Source organism: Lithobates pipiens, unplaced genomic scaffold, assembly GCF_037356315.1.
Source record: "Lithobates pipiens isolate NorthernLeopardFrog02 unplaced genomic scaffold, aLitPip1_a1.2 Scaffold_13, whole genome shotgun sequence".
Lineage (NCBI taxonomy): Eukaryota > Metazoa > Chordata > Amphibia > Anura > Ranidae > Lithobates > Lithobates pipiens.
In genome coordinates, this window is record NW_027507718.1 from 528,355,168 (window position 1) to 528,376,601 (window position 21,434).

The 21,434-nt window shown below is 44.2% G+C and overlaps 2 protein-coding genes across 2 annotated transcripts; both read left to right on the plus strand.

Annotated features, from left to right (window-relative positions):
* Window positions 1-7,837: 7,837 nt before the first annotated feature.
* Window positions 7,838-10,957, plus strand: LOC143975665 (gamma-crystallin-3-like). The gene is made up of 3 exons (XM_077478159.1): window positions 7,838-7,900; window positions 9,282-9,524; window positions 10,625-10,957. Exons 1-3 carry the CDS (start codon window positions 7,892-7,894, stop codon window positions 10,898-10,900), a joined length of 528 nt encoding a protein of 175 aa, XP_077334285.1. The 5' UTR covers window positions 7,838-7,891; the 3' UTR covers window positions 10,901-10,957.
* Window positions 10,958-17,413: 6,456 nt separating this feature from the next.
* Window positions 17,414-21,067, plus strand: LOC143975668 (gamma-crystallin-3-like). The gene is made up of 3 exons (XM_077478163.1): window positions 17,414-17,563; window positions 19,386-19,628; window positions 20,740-21,067. Exons 1-3 carry the CDS (start codon window positions 17,465-17,467, stop codon window positions 21,013-21,015), a joined length of 618 nt encoding a protein of 205 aa, XP_077334289.1. The 5' UTR covers window positions 17,414-17,464; the 3' UTR covers window positions 21,016-21,067.
* The last annotated feature ends 367 nt before the right edge of the window (window positions 21,068-21,434 follow it).

Genomic DNA, 21,434 nt, shown 5'->3' on the forward strand with positions numbered 1-21,434 from the left:
TAGTCCATCTGAAATTCAAAGGGGGACCGGTGTGCTGCTTACCAGGGTCGCAGATGGGGTATAGGTGTACTTCAGTCTACTTGCCTGACCACAGTAATTGTTGCAGACTCAAGAATTGTAGGCCAGCTAGGTGCATGGCGGCAGGGAAAAAAAGCCAGGCAAACAAAACAAAGAGGGAGGAATTTGCTGTCTTCTAGCGATGTCCGCCTGTTAGAACCTCATGAAGGGACCCGGGTGGCCCGTGGAGGCTTCAGGGTGAGAAGGGGGAAGGTCGAACTGCAGCTCTTGGAATTGCCGTCGCAGATCTGGCAAGGAAGAAGCGTGAAATTGACGTCCCAGGTGGTAAAAGGAAAGTTTAAAGGGGAACCCCCACCTATAACAAATGTTCCTGGCCTGCAAGATCTGCAGATACGGCTTCATATTCCACCTTTTAGCAATAGTAACCGGGGAAAGATCTGCAAATAGTTGGAGGGAGTTTCCCTGGAACGATATGTCAGGCAATTCCCTGGCCACTTGGAGAAGTCTTAGTTCTGTAGAAATGAAATTTTATGATTACATCTCTGGGAGGACCCTCAGTGGGCTTGGGGGCGAGGGACCTGTATATACGGTCAAATTCTAGTCGTTCCGTCGGGATGTCAGGTGCAAGTTCCTGGAAGAATGCTGTAGCTGTTCCCTGGAGGTCTGTAATGGTCTCTGGAAGGCCGCGTATGCGCAGGTTGTCTCTGCGGGCCCTATTTTCTGAGTTCTCAAGTTTGTCCTGGAGATTAATAAGCTCAGAGTTCAGTTTTTCCACCTCTTCCTCATGTCCCTCGAGTACCGTGGTTGTCAGGTCCATCCTCTCTTCCAACTGGTTAGTGCGGTGTCCTAGCTCCTTAAGACCCTTCACCAGTTCCGCTCACAATTTGCGGGAGGCTGCGTTGATCTCGTCCCTCACTATAGTGCGGAATTTCTGAAGCAAAACCTCAGAGCCAGTGTCCACAGGGCTTGCTAGATTAGAGGGGAACTGTGACAGGCTATCGTCTGAGTGCTGAGTGGCATCATCAGGTTCTGGTGGTTCGGGTGCCATTTTGCCTTTCCCCTTCGCCTTCCCTCGGACCGGAGAGGATTTCTGTTGTGACCTGTTGCGGGGACGGTTTTATTCTTATACATACCCACCGGTTGCCTGACCGGGGTAGTTTGTGACAGTGGATTTTATCAGGATATGCCTTATTTACCAAGTGATGTATTCCGACGGCGCGGCGCTAGGAAACTACGCTGTCATCCTCCCAGCGTCCATGCATACACCCCCACTTGAGTCACATGTGCTTGTCAGGGCCCTCCAGGACCACAGACATTAAGTGGGCGCTGTAAGGTATTGGGGGGGGGCGGGTTCTAATCCTGGAAGCGTGGGAGCCTGTTTCTGTATATTGGGTGTACCAAGATGGCCGCCTCCTACCTGGGTGTGCTCCTCCACAGCGTGTGTTCTGGCAATGCTGGGCCCCACTGCTGCTTCCGTATCTCGGTTCCCAGGGTCGCCGTGTATCAGCGATGTTCTCGCCGCCACTCTCCCCGCTCTCCCCGCGGATCGCGGCACTCGAGAGCAGAGGCTCTGGCTCCTCCATAGGCTGCAAGATGGCGGCCGGCGTCCAGTGGACGGAGTAGGCCTCAGGCCCGATCGCAGGTCCCACGGATGTCCAAGAGTGTTTAGAGGCAGCGTATTAGGCCCCGGGGACGTTGGAGCAGCGAGCTGAGTCGTTCGCCGGCCAAAATCCGGTTTATTGTAGGCGGATGGCTGAGGATTCCGGCTCGGCCGGCGGAGCTCAGCCGCAGCACGTCCTCTCCACACAGCGTCCGGCCACGCCCCTAAAAGTTATCTTTTTCTATTAACAAGCTGGTGATTGGTTGCCAGGCGGTCTAAATCACCAGCTTGTTAATAGGAAAGGTAAACTTTTGCAGCTCCTACCCAAAACTCTCTTCCCATCCCATCCCTACCTCCCGCTGTATGCCAGGTCCTGCTAAGAGAATGACAATGGCTGTAGCTGGGAGGAGAATCGGCTTCAGTTCAACCACGCCTACCGGCGATGCCTGCTCCCCCCCCCCCCCCAATGCGGCGACACACTCGGCCTCAGCCTATTTTCACTCACTTAATGCAAAATTTTGAGTGCTGTTATAAATGAATAAAAACATTATGCCTACTTTTGCACTAGTTTCAGTATAACCATTGTATCTTGGTTGCATTAGAAACTGCAATTTTGCCTTCCATGCTGTTATTTTGTACACTATATTAACAAAAGTATTGGGACGCCTGCCTTTACACGCACATGAACTTTAATGGCATTCCAGTCTTAGTCCGTAGGGTTCAATATTGAGTTGGCCCACCCTTTGCAGCTATAACAGCTTCAACTCTTCTGAGAAGGCCGTCCACAAGGTTTAGGAGTGTGTCTATGGGAATATTTGACCATTCTTTCAGAAGAGCATTTGTGAGGTCAGGCACTGATGTTGGGAGAGAAGTCCTAGCTCGTAGTCTCCATTCTAATTCATCCCAAAGGTGTTCGTTGAGGTCAGGACTCTGTGAAGGCCAGACAAGTTCCTCCACCCCAAACTGCAGTCATGTTGGAACAGGAAGGGGTCATCCCCAAACTGTTCCCACAAAGTTGGGAGCATGAAATTGTCCAAAATATCTTGGTATGCTGACGCATTAAGAGTTCCCTTCACTGGAACTAATGCCCTGTACACACAGTTGGAAATTCTGACGGAAAAGGTCCGATTGGATTATTTTGTCGGAAAATCCAATCAGGTGTGGGCTCCAGGGCCGCTGATAGGCCAGTACAACTGGCCCTGTTGTACCGGGCCTGACCAGCAGGGGGGCCCGGGCAACCTTAACAGATAAGCAATTTAATGTTAAAAAAAAAAACATCCGCGATCAGAGTCCACCTCCGACAATCACTATACCGCCATACAGAACACAACACCGCCCTATACTCCTGCCACCCACCCCCCACGCGTTACATTTTATTTTTTTATTTTTTGCTGATAGACATGTTCGTGATTAGGTGGAGGCAGGGGAGGGATTATTTCTTGTATTTCGGGCGCGAAAGAATACCTATTCTGCACCCGCTCCTCATTCCGGCCAGCGTGTCCTCTGTAGTGGCAGAGCGTGCCGCCCCCCCTGGTGGTGCTGCGGAATGATACCTCTCTCCGCATGAGAATTAGCAGAAGTAGCACTGGCAGTGAGGTAACAGGCGAGCAGCGGCGGCAGACGGAAGAAGTCATTGGCAGAGGCATCCCATCTAACTAGTTCGTGGACCCTCAAGTCCAGGCAGCAGCAAGATCACAGAGGAAGTGACTCCTGGGGCCCAGCTAACAATTATACAGGTGTGTGCTTGGTTGGGGGGGGGGGGGGGTAGGGGCTTCAAGATCTACTACTACTGCAGCAGCATCTATATATTATGGCATTGGCGGCATGGGTGATACTGTCTGCAGGTATCACATGCGTTATGGCAGGTATCACATGCATTATGGCAGGTATCACATGCGTTATGGCATCGGTGGCACTGTCTGTGGCATGGTATGGGTAGCATTGTCTTTGCAGTACATTATGGCATTGGCATGTCCCTCTGTCAAGTCGCTGATTGCCACCATTACTAGTAAAAATAAATAAAAAATACATAAATACATCAGATTGTAGATGCTATAACTTTTGCGCAAACCAATCAATAAACACTTTTTTTCGATTTTTTTTTTTTACAAAAAATATGTTGCAGAATACATATTTGCCTAAAATATTGAAGAAATTTGATTTACATTTTTTTATTGGATAAGTTTTATTGTAGTAAAAAATATATTTTTTGTTTTTATTTTTTGTTTAGAAAAGCAAAAAGTAAAAAACGCAGAGGTGACCAAATACCACTAAAAGAAATCTCTATTTGTGAGGGGAAAAATTACATACATTTTATTAAAGTACAGAGTCGCATGACCAAGCAATTGTCAGTTAAAATAACAAAGTGCTGTATCGCAAAAAATTGCGTGGTCATGAAGGGGGGTAAATCTTCCAGAGGGCAAGTGGCCTTCCTGGGTTGCTGAGAGAAAAATAAATATCACTTGTAGACAAACCTGCACTGTGTTTTAAGGTGGGGTCTGGGGAGGGGCCAGGGGAGGGGCTGAAGGAGGGACCAGGGGCGGGACCGGGGTGGAGCTGAAGGGGGCCCCACTAATTGGGCTGTACGGGGCCCCATGATTTCTATCAGCGGCCCTGGTGGGCTCTATCGGACTTTTTCCGTCGGAAGTTCAGACGGAAAAGATTTGAGAGCAGGATCTCAAATTTTCAGACAAAAAAATCAGATCAGACTTTTTTAGATCGCTTGTAGAGAATTCCGATTGGACAAAGTGCCAGGCATGCTCAGATCAAATTCCCAGACCAAAGCTCGACTAGTAGCCTCAACTTAGTCCCGTCGTAATGAAGGAACGTCATCACGTTCCGAATGGCTGGATTTTCCGACAACTTTGTCCAACCATGTGTATGCAACATCAGTTTAGGACAAAATCCGTCTGAAAAAATCCAACGGATTTTGTTGTTGGAATGTCCAACTGTTTGTACAAGGCATAAGTGGCCAAGTCTAACCCCTGAAAAACAACCCCACGCCATAATTTACCCCCCCCACCCTCCACCAAATGATTTGGACCAGTGCACAAAGCAAGGTCCATAAAGGCATGGATGAGTGAGTTTGGGGTGGAGGAACTTGACCTGACCTCAACCTGTTAGAACACTTTTGGGATGAATTACAGCGGAGACTGCCTCCTCTTCCAAAATCAGTGCCTGACCTCACAAATGTGTTTCTGGAAGAATGGTCAAACATTCCCATAGACACACTCCTAAACCTTGTGGACGGCCTTCCCAGAAGAGTTGAAGCTGTTATAGCTGAAAAAGGTGGGCCAACTCAATATTGAACCCTACGGAGTAAGACTGGGATGCCATTAACCTCCCTGGCGGTATGATTCTGTCAGGAATTCTATTCCAAAAGCGGTACAATTCTTTTGCATGAAAATTTGGTGTTATGTATCATAGGCCTGTAATTCTTAGTAATTACTTACTAAAACCTGACCAAACAAGCTCTAGTAGACATCCCAGATGTGATAAAGTTAGAAACAAAAAATCATGAATTATAATCTTATAAATAATATAATTTTATTCAATAATGTAATGTGAAATAATGAAATTTGACAAACAAAGAAAATTCAATAAACATCCTGAGTGTGATACACTTTGAAGCAGGGCACAGCACACAGTCCAACATCACAATCCGGACAATAGAACCGACTTTCTTTTCAGACTTTTTTCCCACTGCTATCTCTCTTTGAGCAGCAAACCACGCACATCCTGGTAGGTGCTGCCTTTTTTGCGGTTGGTGGTATGTAGTCCACAAAGTGACGACCTGTTAGGCGTTCTGGGTTGACAACGTCAACAGCATGCCGTCCAGGTCTGATCGCAGATCCTGATGGTGTCTGGTGTTGGAGGAAAATCTGCTCAGCCACCTTCCAGGTAAAATCAGCATGAATAAGAGGCTTGCGACTCTGTGCTCTATATAGGACATATGCGTTCCAAAGGCATTGCTCCAGAAGATGCCGGAAAATCTTTTTATAATATTTTTTTTGCTGCTTGCGCATAGCCGGATAAAATGTCATTGCCTGATCGGCTCTGTCCACGCCTCCCATAGTGCAATTATAGTCTATGACGACTTGCGGCTTCAGCACATCTTTCCCACGTTTGGTGTGGACCATGGCAGTGGCGGTATTGTGCACGGTACTCATGAGACACACGTCCTTCTTATCTCGCCATCGCATTGCCATCATCTTACCCTTCTGCCAGGCAACCATTTCTCCGGTTTTTAGATTTTTCCGGGAGAACAGAGATGGCATGTTACGTCGATTGGGCCTAACCGTACCATACGCATCTGTCTTGTTTTTTAGCAAAACATCAAAAAGTTCCGGAGACGTATAAAAATTGTCCATGGTGACACAATATCCCTGGTTCAGCAATGGCTCCAGCAGTGTGAGGACTGATGATGTGGCCATCCCATAGCCGCTGTACCTGGGGTTGAACTTCGTGCCTTTACCGGTGTAAATGACCGAATTCCATATGTACCCGGTGGATGACTCGCAGAGCATGTAGGACTTTATGCCAAATCTTGCTCTTTTGGATGCAATAAATTGTATCCAGCTCAGGCGTCCCTTGTAGGCCATCAAGCTTTCATCCACGCAGACGTCCCTTTCTGGCATGTAGGTCCGCTGGAAGTTGCTCACAATAATTTGCGATACCTCACAGATTTTTTTGAGTTTGGGTGCAGGATGCGTGGCCTCATCAAACTCCTCATTATTCGTGAAATGGAAATATTTCATGATGAGGGAAAAACGGTATTCGGACATCACGGTGCCAAAACGGAGTGGCCAGTAATTTATTGGTGGTCCAGTACCATTTTTGGAGCGGTTTCCCCACCACTCCCTGAAGAATGATGAGTCCCAGGAACTGCCAGATGTCCTCTTTGGTCACAGGTTCCCACTTTCTGCTTCGGGAAAACCTGGCATGCAGCGTAGCGGATTGCTGTACCTGGTAGCGATTTGTCTCTGTGACAATTTTTTCAATTACATCCTCAGTGAGAAATAATGGCAGGTATGCCAGAGGATTGTCACGTTCGACATCTACCTTCATCCCAGGTGATCCAGTGAAAGGGAACCTTGGCGGCGCTACCTGGTCTGTATCGCAGTCGATAGGGCACCAATTGCGCACATCGCTGAGGTCAGGTGCAGGATCATCACCGCTGTCACTTGTCAGATCCGTGTCAGTGTCAGACGACAAATCTCCCCACGACTCGCTATCACTAATTTCTGCCAGCAACTCCGTGTCGCTATCGCTGTCACTCAGCTGGTCCAATGGCGATTTTGTAGCGAATTGGCGCTTTTTTGATGCCATGTTAGATTTTATTTTATTGGAGGCAAGGGGCACTGTATGGTTTATCAGTCAGATAGAGATGATACAGTGTAATCCTCTCAGATTACAATGTATCACCTCTATTTATGTGTTTGTGTGTTTGTAACTTTTTGAATTTCCCGCCCAGTTCCGCTCCCGTGCGCCGCTGCTGCTCGCAGAGAACGGAACCAGGAAGTCAGGATGGCGTGACCTCGCCGGCGATCGCGTCGGCGATCACAGGGGAGGACACGGAGGACAGCGGAGAACATCGCTGGAGCGCAGGGAGAAGGTAAGATCTCCGCTCGCCGCTCTGCAATGTTACCCCGAGCGTGACTCGGGGTTACCGATAATACAGGAAAAAAACAAACCCGAGTCACGCTCGGGAGGTTAAAGTTCATGTGCGTTTAAAAGCAGGTGTCCCAATACTTTTGGTAATATAGAGTATGACGCATGCATGTTTTAGTCCCCAAATACTTAACTTTACATTTATAAACATTAAACTTAATTTTCTACACACTGTAGTAGCCCAATAAGAGCATCCAGGTTGGACTGTAAGTCAGAAACATCCTATAGGAAAATAATTTGGCATCATTTGCAAAAAAAAAAAAAAATGGTACAATGAATCCAAAACTCTATATCACATAACATCTTACACAAAACACACACATATACACAGAGTCCAAACTATTCAAGTGACCTGTTGCTGCAGCAAAGGTTTTGTTTCAGTTAGGCAGTCTAGGTAAAGCATTTGGGTGCTGATGTAAGGGGAAAGGTACAAACAATGGTCTCACAGAGACACCGAACAATTCTCAATAGCATGGGATAGCTATTCATTCTGATTGGGCAAAGCCTGAACATATGACCAATGCTGCAGGGTATATAAAGGCCATTCCCCACCAGCTATCTACCAGTGCAGACCAACAGGAGCAAACAGACAAGACAAGCAAAATGGGAAAGGTAAGAGGGATTTAAAAATATTTAAATATCAAATGAACATTTAGCTAATGGTTCAGTCTGTGGATATTGATTGTCAGTAGCGCCATCACCCTGCTTAAGTTTTATTCTTAAAATTGTTTGGGTTTGTAAATACCAAGGTCTGTTTTCTAGGCAGCTTGTCAGATGTCCATTATCTGGCACAGCTGAGGTTGTCATTTATATTATATGGCCAAACATATGTGAATACTGGACCCTTACACCAATGGGAGATTGTTGGAAATGCCATTTAAAAACCTTGGCCATCAATAGGGAATTGCTTCCCCTTCACGCCCTAAAACAGTTGCCAGCTTTTTTGGGAAGGCTTTTAGGATACTTTGGAACATTTTTGTAGGAATGCGGGCCCATTTAGCCAAAAGATCATTTATAAGGTCCGGTACTGATGCAGGTCAAGAATGCTTGGCTTACGATTGGTATTCTAATTCATCCCAAAGATCTTCAATGCGGTTGAGGTCAATTATGAAAGTCTGTGATATATTTGGCTGTAGTGGTTCACATAAAATCAGTCTTTTTCAAACCTTTTACCCCAGAGGAAACCTTAAAATAAATGTCCACATCTCAGGGAAAACCCTGCTAGGATTAGTTCAATGGGGGTCATATGGAAAAATGCCCTTTACATTGCTGGTCGGTGGGAAGAATTCCCCCCCCCCCTCCTCTTACAGTGGTGATTAGAATCCCACTCTTAGCCCTTGTACACACGGTCGGACATTCCGACAACCAAATCCATCGGATTTTGTCTGAAACTGTTGCATACACACGGTAGGACAAAGTTGTCGGGAAATCCGACGTGATGACGTTATTTCGTTACGACGGGACTATGTTCACGCTAGTAGCCAATAGCTTTGGTGTAGGAATTTGATCTGAGCATGCGTGGCACTTTGTCCGATCGGAATTCTCTACACATGATCGGAGTATGTCCGATCGGAGCATTTTGTCGGAAAAGTTTACCGGCAAGTTCGAAAAGTTGGTCCGTCGGATACTCCACCGGAAACAGTCCGATGGAGACCACACACAGTCGGAATATCCGACAAAACGGTCCGATCGGACACATTCCGTCGGAATCTCCGACCGCGTGTACAAGGGCTTACAGCTTTAAAAATCATTGGTGCAATGCTACCGGCTCTGCCAAGTGGTGATGGACCTGGATCTATGAAGCCACCATCAGGTGGGAGGTCAATAAGCCACAGTTCAAGGAATCTTCAGCAACCTCTAGAGGAACCCTAGGATTCCAATAAACCCTGGTTGAGAATGGCTAAAAATATTGTCCACACTGTTTCATGTAATTCTAAAGCTCAACCATTCTATTGGTCCTGAATTGACCTGATCTTGTTTTATTATTCAACAGATCACTTTCTACGAGGACAGGAACTTCCAGGGTCGCTCTTACGAGTGTAGCTCTGAATGTCCGGACCTGTCCTCATACTTCAGACGCTGCAACTCCATTCGTGTGGAAAGTGGGAACTGGATCCTGTATGAGCTCCCCAACTACAGAGGACACCAATACTTCCTCCATAGAGGAGACTATCCTGACTTCCAGCAGTGGATGGGCTACAATGACTCCATTAAGTCTTGTCGTCTGAGCCCCCAGGTAATAATACATTGTGCACTCTGGTTAAGGGCCAAAGCTGTCTATAGCTGTTAGATGATTATGTCCTATTGTAATCAGTGTCATTTTTATGAGATGAAATACCCACTACTCCTATAATTACAGGTGATCTTTGATTGTACGGATAAGAAAACCTATTTTAAGCTTTACTTGTCCTGCCATTATACAGTGCCCCAATGGGGTTGTTCTTCTCCTCTCTCCTTTCACCCTGCTCTGTAGGGCTAAACAAAAATCCTCAACTCAGCCAAGGATTTTAATTTTATTTTAAATATTTGCAAAAATTGATAGAGCACAGTTGTATTAAGCATGGCCAAGTAACCTTCTGTGATGGATCTCGGATACCCCGTATGGGACCCTCCACCAGACCTGTGTCTCCTGTCCTCCAAACGCACCTGCAGCCTGCAGACTCTTCATAACCAGCCCTTAACCCCTCAATTGCGAGACAAGCCACACAGGTGTTGAGGGTTAAACATGCAGAGCATAAAAACTCTTTATTAAGTACCAAACATACACTTTTAAACACAGTTAGGGACACTCCCCTTAGCCTTGTCATAGAGGGGGTAGGGGTCAAGGAAGAACAAATGGAAACTCAACACTCGTATATTCAAACAACTACAGTTGAAACACATAAAGGGGTTATGATAAGCAGACAGCCCCTCCTTACACATCCCCTGCTGGGAGTTGTCTCCAGACCTTTGTCTATCTGCCATGACCCAACACAATTAAACACAGTAACAAGGGGGGGGGGGGGATCAGACAAATGCAGCCTCAAAGCAGGTGCTGTATCATTAGCTAACCCATAGTTCTTTAGATCCCTTGTCATGTGCTAATTGTTTATCTTTTTTTAAAAAAAAAGGATATAAACTGTTTAAAAATATACTGTGTAGGGTTAAAAGAAAGTTCTATTGATCCCAAATCATTAATGTTTCATTGTAACATGTGGGGGAATATTGAATATTTCTACACTTTATCCAAACCTGAAAAAAATCTTTGGGTGCATTTTTATTGCAAATGATAGCAGTAATTTGACCAGTTGGCGTTTTTAATAGTGCTTTATATGTTATTGTGGTGTATTTTAACAGCACCAAGGTTCCTTCAGCATCAGGATTTATGAGAGGGAAGACTTCAGAGGTCAGATGATGGAGTTCACCGAGGATTGTCCTCATGTCAATGAGAGATTCCGCTACAATGACATCCACTCTGTTCATGTCCAAGACGGCTACTGGATGTTCTACGAGGAGCCCAACTACAAGGGACGTCAGTATTACCTGAGACCTGGAGAGTACAGGAGATACACCGACTGGGGAGCCACAAGCCCCAGAATTGGGTCCTTCAGACGTCTCCATCATTCCTATTAAATGCTTAAAAACATTTTAAGTTTTCTGCTTCACAATAAACTTGATAAATAAACTTTTTCTGTTTGTCTTTCATTTATGCAATGTCAATTTTCAATGAGAATTTGTAAAGTGCAGCAACCTCTACAACCAGTCAAAAGATAGAGACAAAATCATCTATATGAGAATATATTGTACATTGGATGAAAGTCGCACTCCATCATAATCCAAATCATATCACTTATTCATTTATTCCATGCAGAATAAGTTGCTTGCTTATATATATACTGGAGAAGATTTACTAAAATCAGATGATGGAGTTCACTGAGGACTGTCCTCATGTCTATGAGAGATTTTGCTACCATGACATATATACTTGCCATGTCCATGATGGCTACTGAACGTTCTATGAGGAGCCCAGTATTACCCGAGACCTGTAGAGTACAGGAGATATACCAACTGGGGAGCCACAAGCCCCAGTATTGGGTCCTTCAAATGTCTTCATCATTTTCATTAAAATTACAAAATATATAGTTCTTCTACAATAAACTTGATAAAAAAAAAATAAAAAAAAACTCACACAACCATCTGTACACACATTTATTATAATAAATTAAAAGAAAAAAATAAATAATATATTGTGTTGGGCAAAAAATTCCTTATGTCTTTTTAATTACTGAATGTTTTTCTCACATATGCTCAAGTTTGTGCTTCCTTAGATATATGTAGCACACCTCTGACACCCTATCTAACACCCCAAAGGCAGAATAGCACCTCCAGAGGTCAGGGCTGGGGTAGTTTTCTCTCCAGGGGTTAGTCCATGGCTAAAATTGGGGCAGAGAAGGATATTGGGTGCATGTTTATCTATGTAGAGTTTTATTGCAGAACGGTTAAGGAGGCGAGGGTTAGCCCTTGTACACGAATATGAATAACACAAAAACGTTTCTTTCACTCGTGGTTGGTGTTTGGCTGAAGCCATTTATTATCAATCAGCCGTGTTTAATCTTTTTAGATCATAATGGCAACAGAAACTACCCAAATGACCCTGATCAAAAGTTTACATACCCCAGTTCTTAATACCGTGTATTGTCCCCTTTAACATCAATGGCAGCTTGAAGTCTTTTGTGGTATTTGTGGATGAGGCTCTTTATCTTCTCAGATGGTAAAGCTGCCCATTCCTTTTGGCACAAAGTCTCCAGTTCCTGTAAATTCTTGGGTTGTCTTCCATGAACGGCACGTTTGAGATCTCCCCAGAGGGGCTCAATGATATTGAGGTCAGGAGACTGAGATGGCCACTCCAGAACCTTCACTTTATTCTGCTGTAGCCAATGACAGGTCAACTTGGCCTTGTGTTTTGGGTCATTGTCCTGTTGGAATGTCCAAGTATGTCCCATGCGCAGCTTCCTGGCTGATGAATGCAAATGTTCCTCCGGTATTTTTTGATAACATACTGCATTCATCTTTCCATAAATTTTGACAACATTTCCTGTGACTTTGTAGCTCACACTTCTGGTGGACCTTTCATCATAGGCCTTGTTGACTCCTCTCCAAATGTAGTGTTTCTGGTTGTGGCCAAAAAGTTAAATTTTGGTCTCATCACTCCAAGTGACTTTGTGCCAGAAGATTTGAGGCTTGTGCAGTTTGGCGTATTGTAAGCGGGATACTTTGTGGCATTTGCGTAGTAATGGCTTTCTTCTGGCGACTCGACCATGCAGCCCATCTTTCTTCAAGCGCCTCCTTATTGTGCATCTTGAAACAGACACACCACTTGTTTTCAGAGAGTCCTGTATTTCACCTGAAGTGATTTGTGGGCTTTTCTTTGCATCCCAAACAATTTTCCTGGCAGTTGTGGCTGAACTATCAGTTGGTCCACCTGACCGTGGTTTGGTTTCAACAGAACCCCTCATTTTCCACTTCTTGATAAGAGTTTGAACACTGCTGATTGGCATTCTCAATTCCTTGGATGTCTTTTTATATCCCTTTCCTGTTTTATACAGTTCAACTACCTTTTTTTCGCAGATCCTTTGACAATTCTTTTGCTTTCCCCGTTCATGGAAGACAGCCCAAGAATTTACAGGAACTGGAGGCTTTGTGCCAAAAGGAATGGGCAGCTTTACCATCTGAGAAGATAAAGAGCCTCATCCACAAATACCACAAAAATACTTCAAGCTGCCATTGATGTTAAAGGGGACAATACACGGTATTAAGAACTGGGGTATGTAAACTTTTGATCAGGGTCATTTGGGTAGTTTCTGTTGCCATTATGATCTAAAAAGGATAAACACAGCTGATTGATAATAAATGGCTTCAGCCAAACACTAACCATGAGTGAAAGAAAAGTTTTTGTGTTATCATTCATATTCTCCGAAAAATGGCCAATAAATCATAAATTCTGCCAGGGTGTGTAAACTTATGAGCACAACTGTATATACGTGATCCTGCACGGTTGTGGCCGCCTTGTAGCAGTAAAGCTGCTATGGTGAGGTTGGCAAGTGGATAATGCATATTTCATTGATCTGACTGTGATTTATAACTCTTTCATGACTACGGTAAGCCAATTTCTGACATTTGATGTTTACAAGTTAAAAATTACTTACAACCCCCAAACATTATGTATATTTTTTTAGCACAGAATCTAGAGAATAAAATGGCGATTGTTGCAAAATTTTATGCCACACAGTATTTTTGCATTAAATGCAACTTTTTTGGGAAAAAGATACTTTCATGAATTAAAAAAAAAATGAAACAGTAAAGTTAGCCCAATTTTTTTGTACAATATGAAAGATGATGTTACGCCGAGTAAATAGATACCAAACATGTCACACTTTAAAATTGCGCACACTCGTGGAATGGCGACTGTGACAGACCAAGCTGGGACAGAGGCTTTTGGAGAGGATTGAATGCTGGCCTCTTGCTTCTTCTTATGGGCCCTGAATTTTAAGGGAACAATACTCTTTGTGAGATGAATGAGAAATACAGTCTAATCTTTACTAATCTGACTCAATCTTATATATATGTATATATTGTATATTGTCTTATTTTGTTGTGGACTCTTTTCTGTGATCGTTTGGGGTGTGGCTGTATTCCAATGTTCTATTGTGTCTGTCTGCCCTGGATATTATGGGTGTATCTCTATGGAGGGGGAGGGGATTCCTCCAACGGTCCCCCTGCTGATAAGACTGTTTACTGATGAGAAGTTGAACACACCTGACCTGTGTGTCTATTGTCATTGGACAGTTTACCCCGCCCTGTTTTCCAAGGGTGAGGGAAAGAGTCTCTGAGTTATTTTATCTGTTGTGTCAATGTGTGATAATAAATTAGTTTTGCCATTCTACACTGGTGTTGTCTGATTTCCTGCTTGACCCTCAACACAGAGCCTTGTCTCATACTTGGGGGAAAATTATTCGTATGGGTTTCTTGTTTGGCTGATTGGAGTGTTCGGTAGCTGCCTTTGTGTTCGGGTCTGGAATGTCCTAAACAACTTTAACCCCTTTCCTACTCGGGGTGTTGTTACATCGACAAACTACGGTACCTAAAAATCTCCATAGGCGACATTTAAAAAAAAAATAACGGTAACCAGGTTAGAGTTAGAGAGGAGGTCTAGTGCAAGAATTATTACTCTTACTCTGACGACTGCGGCAATAGCTCACATGTGTGATTTGAACACCGTTTACAAATGCAGGCACGACTTCTGTATGCGGTTTCTTTGCTGCGTGAGCTCGCTTTTGTTTTTATTGAATTTTTTTTTTTTACATTGTGTTTTAAAAAAAAAAAAATTTGATCACTTTTATTGCTGTCACAAGGAATGTAAACATCCCTTGTGATGTAAATAGGTGGTGACAGGTACTATACCAGTGGGACGGGAGGCCCGATAAGAGCTGCAGAATGTGGCCGGAGGGGGGGGGGATGCCCTCCGGGATAACAACCGAGTGGCTTTTAGCTGCATTGGTTGTCATCCCTGGAAAGCCGATCACCCGCTCTAAAAAACAGTACCGGGATGATGCCTGCAGCTGTGGGCATCATCCCGGTATTACCCCCCGGTATTACCCCCTTTTACCCGAGGCCGCATATCTGCTTACGCTCGGCGGGAAGGGGATAAAATAAGGATACAACCATCACACTACCCGCCTGGAGTTTGCATGTTCTCCCTGTGCCTGCGTGGGTTTCCTCTGGGTACTCCGGTTTCCTCCCACACTCCAAAGACATGCAGGTAGGTTAATTGGCTTCTGTCCAAAATTGGCCCTAGTATATGAATGGGGACCTTGGATTGTGGGCTCCTTGAGGGTAGGGACTGATGTGAGTGTGCAAAGGATAAGGACAATTGTAGGCACTCACTCAGGTTGAACTGGATGTACTGGTGTCTTTATTCAACCTTACTAACTATGTAACTTTCACTGATTTAGGATGCAGAGAGACTTACAGTGGAGCACAGCACTGGACAGGGGAGCGGGAGCTGCCAAATTTATCTTTTTCTATTAACAAGCTGGTGATTGGTTGCTAGGCGGTCTAAACAACCGATCACCAGCTTGTTAATAGGAAAGGTAAACTTTTTGCAGCTCCCACCCAAAACTCCCTTCCCGCCCCACCCCTACCTCCCGCCAGGTCCTGCTAAGAGAATGACAATGGCTGTGGCTGGGAGGAGAATCCGCTCCCGTTCAACCACGCCTACCGGCGATGCCTGCTCCCGCCCACCTCCAATGCGGCGACACACTTGGCCTCAGCCTATTTTCACTCACTTAATGCAAAATTTTGAGTGCTGTTATAAATGAATAAAAACATTATGACTATTACTTTTGCACTAGTTTCAGTATAACCATTGTATCTTGGTTGCATTAGAAACTGCAATTTTGCATTCCATGATGTTATTTTGTACACTATATTACCAAATGTATTGGGACGCCTGCCTGTACACACACATGAACTTTAATAGCATCCCAGTCTTAGTCCGTAGGGTTCAATATTGAGTTGGCCCACCCTTTGCAGCTATAACAGCTTCACCTCTTCTGGGAAGTCTGTCCACAAGGTTTAGGAGTGTGTCTATGGGAATGTTTGACCATTCTTCCAGAAGTGTTTTTGTGAGGCCAGGCACTGATGTTGGGAGAGAAGTCCTAGCTCGTAGTCTCTGCTCTGATTCATCCCAAAGGTGTTTGTTGAGGTCAGGACTCTGTGAAGGCCAGACAAGTTCCTCCACCCCAAACTGCAGTCATGTTGGAACAGGAAGGGACCATCCCCAAACTGTTCCCACAAAGTTGGGAGCATGAAAGTGTCCAAAATATCTTGGTATGCTGATGCATTAAGAGTTCCCTTCACTGGAACTAATGCCCTGTACACACGGTTGGAAATTCTGATGGAAAAGGTCAGATCGGATTATATTGTCGGAAAATCTGATCATGTGTGGGCTCTATCGGACTTTTTCCGTCGGAAGTTCAGACGGAAAAGATTTGAGAGCAGGATCTAAAATTTTCAGACAAAAAAATCCGATCAGACTTTTTTTCGATCGTTTGTAGAGAATTCCGAACAGACAAAGTGCCACGCATGCTCAGATCAAATTCCCAGGCCAAAGCTATTGACTAGTAGCCTCAACTTAGTCCCATCATAATGAAGGAACGTCATCATGTTCCGAATGGCCGGATTTTCCGACAACTTTGTCCAACCATGTGTATGCAACATCAGTTTAGGACAAAATCCGTCGGAAAAAATCCAACGGATTTTGTTGTTGGAATGTCCAACCATTTGTACAAGGCATAAGTGGCCAAGTCTAACCCCTGAAAAACAACCCCACACCATAATCCCCCCCCCCCCTCCACCAAATGATTTGGACCAGTGCACAAAGCAAGGTCCATAAAGACATGGATGAGTGAGTTTAGGGTGGAGGAACTTGACCTGACCTCAACCTGTTAGAACACCTTTGGGATGAATTACAGTGGAGACTGCCTTCTCTTCCAAAATCAGTGCCTGACCTCACAAATGTGTTTCTGGAAGAGTGGTCAAACATTCCCATAGACACACTCCTAAACCTTGTGGACGGCCTTCCCAGAAGAGTTGAAGTTGTTATAGCAGCAAAGGGTGGGCCAATTCAATGTTGAACCCTACGGACTAAGATTGGGATGCCATTAAAGTTCATGTGCGTGTAAAAGCAGGTGTCCCAATACTTTTGGTAATATAGAGTATGACGCGTGCATGTTTTAGTCCCCAAATACTTAACTTTACATTTGTAAACATTAAACTTAATTTGCTACACACTGTAGTTGCCCAATAAGAGCATCCAGGTTGGATTGTAAGTCAGAAACACCCTATAGGAAAATAATTTGGCATCATTTGCAAAAAAAAAGAAAAAAATAGTACAATGAATCCAAAACTCTATATCACATAACATCTTACACAAAACACACACATATATACACAGAGTCCAAACTATCCAAGTGACCTGTTGCTGCAGCAAAGGTTTTGTTTCAGTTAGGCAGTCTAGGTAAAGCATTTGGGTGCTGATGTAAGGGGAAAGATGCAAACAATGGTCTCACAGAGACACCGAACAATTCTCAATAGCATGGGATAGCTATTCATTCTGATTGGGCAAAGCCCGAACATATGACCAATGCTGCAGGGTATATAAAGGCCATTTCCCACCAGCTATCTACCAGTGCAGACCAACAGGAGCAAACCGACAAGACAAGCAAAATGGGAAAGGTAAGAAGGGTTTAAAAATATTTAAATATCAAATGAACATTTAGCTAATGGTTCAGTCTGTGGATATTGATTGTTAGTAGCGCCATCACCCTGCTTGAGTTTTATCCTTAAAATTGTTTGGGTTTGTAAATACTAAGGTCTGTTTTCTAGACAGCTTGTCAGATGTCCATTATCTGGCACAGCTGAGGTTGTCATTTATATTATATGGCCAAACATATGTGAATACTGGACCCTTACACCAATGGGAGATTGTTGGAAATGCCATTTAAAAACGTTGGCCATCAATACGGAATTGCTTCCCCTTCACGCCCTAAAACAGTTGCCAGCTCTTTTGGGAAGGCTTTTAGGATACTTTGGAGCATTTTTGTAGGAATGCGGGCCCATTTAGCTAAAAGATCATTTATAAGGTCCAGTACTGATACAGGTCAAGAATGCTTGGCTTACGATTGGTATTCTAATTCATCCCAAAGATCTTCAATGCGGTTGAGGTCAATGACGAAAGTCTGTGATATATTTGGTCGTAGTGGTTCAATTAAAATCAGTCTTTCTCAAACCTTTTACCCCAGAGGAAACCTTAAGCCCCGTACACACGAGCGGACTTTTCAACATCCAAAGTCCGACGGACTGATTCCGTCAGACTATTCGATCGTGTGTGGGCTGCAACGGACTTTTGACTCGCCAAAGTCCGAAGGACTTTAGAATATGGAACATGCTTCATATTTTCCCGAAGGAACTCCGCCGGACCCGGTCCCTTAGAAAAATTTGCTCGTGTGTATGCTATTCCGATGGACTAAAACCGACGCTAGGGCAGCTATTGGCTACTGGCTATGAACTTCCTTATTCGAATCCACTCGTACGTCATCACGTTCGAATCCGTCGGAGTTTAGTGTGATTGTGTGTGGCCAAGCCCGCTCAGCCGAAAAGTCCGGCAGAACTCTGTCGGAACTCCGGCAGAACTCCGACGGAACTCCTTCGGAAGTCTGTCGGACATAAGTCCTCTCGTGTGTACAGGGCTTTAAAAGAAATGTCCACATCTCAGGGAAAACCCTGCTAGGATTAGTTCAATGGGGGGTCATATGGAAAAATGCCCTTTACATTGCTGGTTGGTGGGAAGAATCCCCCCCCCTCCTCTTACAGTGGTGATTAGAATCCCACTCTTAGCCCTTGTACACACGGTCGGACATTTTTGACAACCAAATCCATCGGATTTTGTCCGAAACTGTTGCATACACACGGTAGGACAAAGTTGTCAGAAAATCCAACGTGATGACATTATTTCGTTACGACGGGACTACGTTCACGCTAGTAGCCAATAGCTTTGGTGTAGGAATTTGATCTGAGCATGCGTGGCACTTTGTCCGATCGGAATTCTCTACACATGATCGGAGTATGTGCGATCGGAGCATTTTGTCTGAAAATTTTACCGGCAAGTTGGAAAAGTTGGTCCGTCGGATACTCCGCGGGAAACAGTCCGATGGAGACCACACACAGTTGGAATATCCGAAAAAAACGGTCCGATCGGACACATTCCGTCGGAATCTCCGACCGTGTGTACAAGGGCTTACAGCTTTAAAAATCATTGGTGCAATGCTACCGGCTCTGCCAAGTGGTGATGGACCTGGATCTATGAAGCCACCATCAGGTGGGAGGTCAATAAGCCACAGTTCAAGGAATCGCCAGCAACCTCTAGAGGAACCCTAGGATTCCAATAAACCCTGGTTTAGAATGGCTAAAAATATTGTCCACACTGTTTCATGTAATTCTAAAAGTCAACCATTCTATTGGTCCTGAATTGACCTGATCTTGTTTTATTATTCAACAGATCACTTTCTACGAGGACAGGAACTTCCAGGGTCGCTCTTACGAGTGTAGCTCTGAATGTCCCGACCTGTCCTCATACTTCAGGCGCTGCAACTCCATCCGTGTGGAAAGTGGGAACTGGATCCTGTATGAGCTCCCCAACTACAGAGGACACCAGTACTTCCTCCATAGAGGAGACTATCCTGACTTCCAGCAATGGATGGGCTACAATGACTCCATTAAGTCTTGTCGTCTGAGCCCCCAGGTAATAACACATTGTGCACTCTGGTTAAGGGCCAAAGCTGTCTATAGCTGTTAGATGATTATGTCCTATTGTAATCAGTGTCATTTATATGAGATGAAATGCCCACCACTCCTATAATTACAGGTGATCTTTGATTGTACAGATAAGAAAACCTATTTTAAGCTTTACTTGTCCTGCCAGTATACAGTGCCCCAATGGGGTTGTTCTTCTCCTCTCTCCTATCACCCTGCTCTGTAGGGCTAAACAAAAATCCTCAACTCAGCTAAGGATTTTAAATTTATTTTAAAAATTTGCAAAAATTGATGGAGCACAGTTGTATTAAGCATGGCCAAGTAACCTTCTGTGATGGATCTCGGATACCCCGTATGGGACCCTCCGCCAGACCTGTGTCTCCTGTCCTCCAAACGCACCTGCAGCCTGCAGATTCTCCATAACCAGCCCTTAACCCCTCAATTGCGAGACAAGCCACACAGGTGTTGAGGGTTAAACATGCAGAGCATAAAAACTCTTTCTTAAGTACCAAACATATACTTTTAAACACAGTTAGGGACACTCCCCTTAGCCTTGTCATAGAGGGGGTAGGGGTCAAGGAAGAACCAATGGAAACTCAACACTCGTATATTCAAACAACTACAGTTGAAACACATAAAGGGGTTATGATAAGCAGACAGCCCCTCCTTACACATCCCCTGCTGGGAGTTGTCTCCAGACCATTGTCTATCTGCCATGACCCAACACAATTAAACACAGTAACATGGGGGGGGGGGGGGGATCAGACAAATGCAGCCTCAAAGCAGGTGCTGTATCATTAGCTAACCCATAGTTCTTTAGATCCCTTGTCATGTGTTAATTGTTTATCTTTAAAAAAAAAAAAAAAAAAAAAAAAGGATATAAACTGTTTAAAAATATACTGTGTAGGGTTAAAAGAAAGTTCTATTGATCCCAAATCATTAATGTTTCATTGTAACATGTGGGGGAATATTGAATATTTCTACTTTATCCAAACCTGAAAAAAATCTTTGGGTGCATTTTTATTGCAAATGATAGCAGTAATGTGACCAGTTGGCGTTTTTAATAGTGCTTTATATGTTATTGTGGTGTATTTTAACAGCACCAAGGTTCCATCAGCATCAGGATTTATGAGAGAGAAGACTTCAGAGGTCAGATGATGGAGTTCACCGAGGATTGTCCTCATGTCAATGAGAGATTCCGCTACAATGACATCCACTCTGTTCATGTCCAAGACGGCTACTGGATGTTCTACGAGGAGCCCAACTACAAGGGACGTCAGTATTACCTGAGACCTGGAGAGTACAGGAGATACAGCGACTGGGGAGCCACAAGCCCCAGAATTGGGTCCTTCAGACGTCTCCATCATTCCTATTAAATGCATAAAAACATTTTAAGTTTTCTGCTTCACAATAAACTTGATAAATAAACTTTCTGTTTGTCTTTCATTTATGCAATGTCAATTTTCAATGAGAATTTGTAAAGTGCAGCAACCTATACAACCAGTCAAAAGTCACCAGTCACTCTTAGATAGAGACAAAATCATCTATATGAGAATATATTGTACATTGGATGAAAGTCGCACTCCATCATAAACCAAATCATATCACTTATTCATTTATTCCATGCAGAATAAGTTGCTTGCTTATATATATACTGGAGAAGATTTACTAAAATCAGATGATGGAGTTCACTGAGGACTGTCCTCATGTCTATGAGAGATTTTGCTAACGTGACTTATATACTTGCCATGTCCATGATGGCTACTGGATGTTCTATGAGGAGCCCAGTATTACC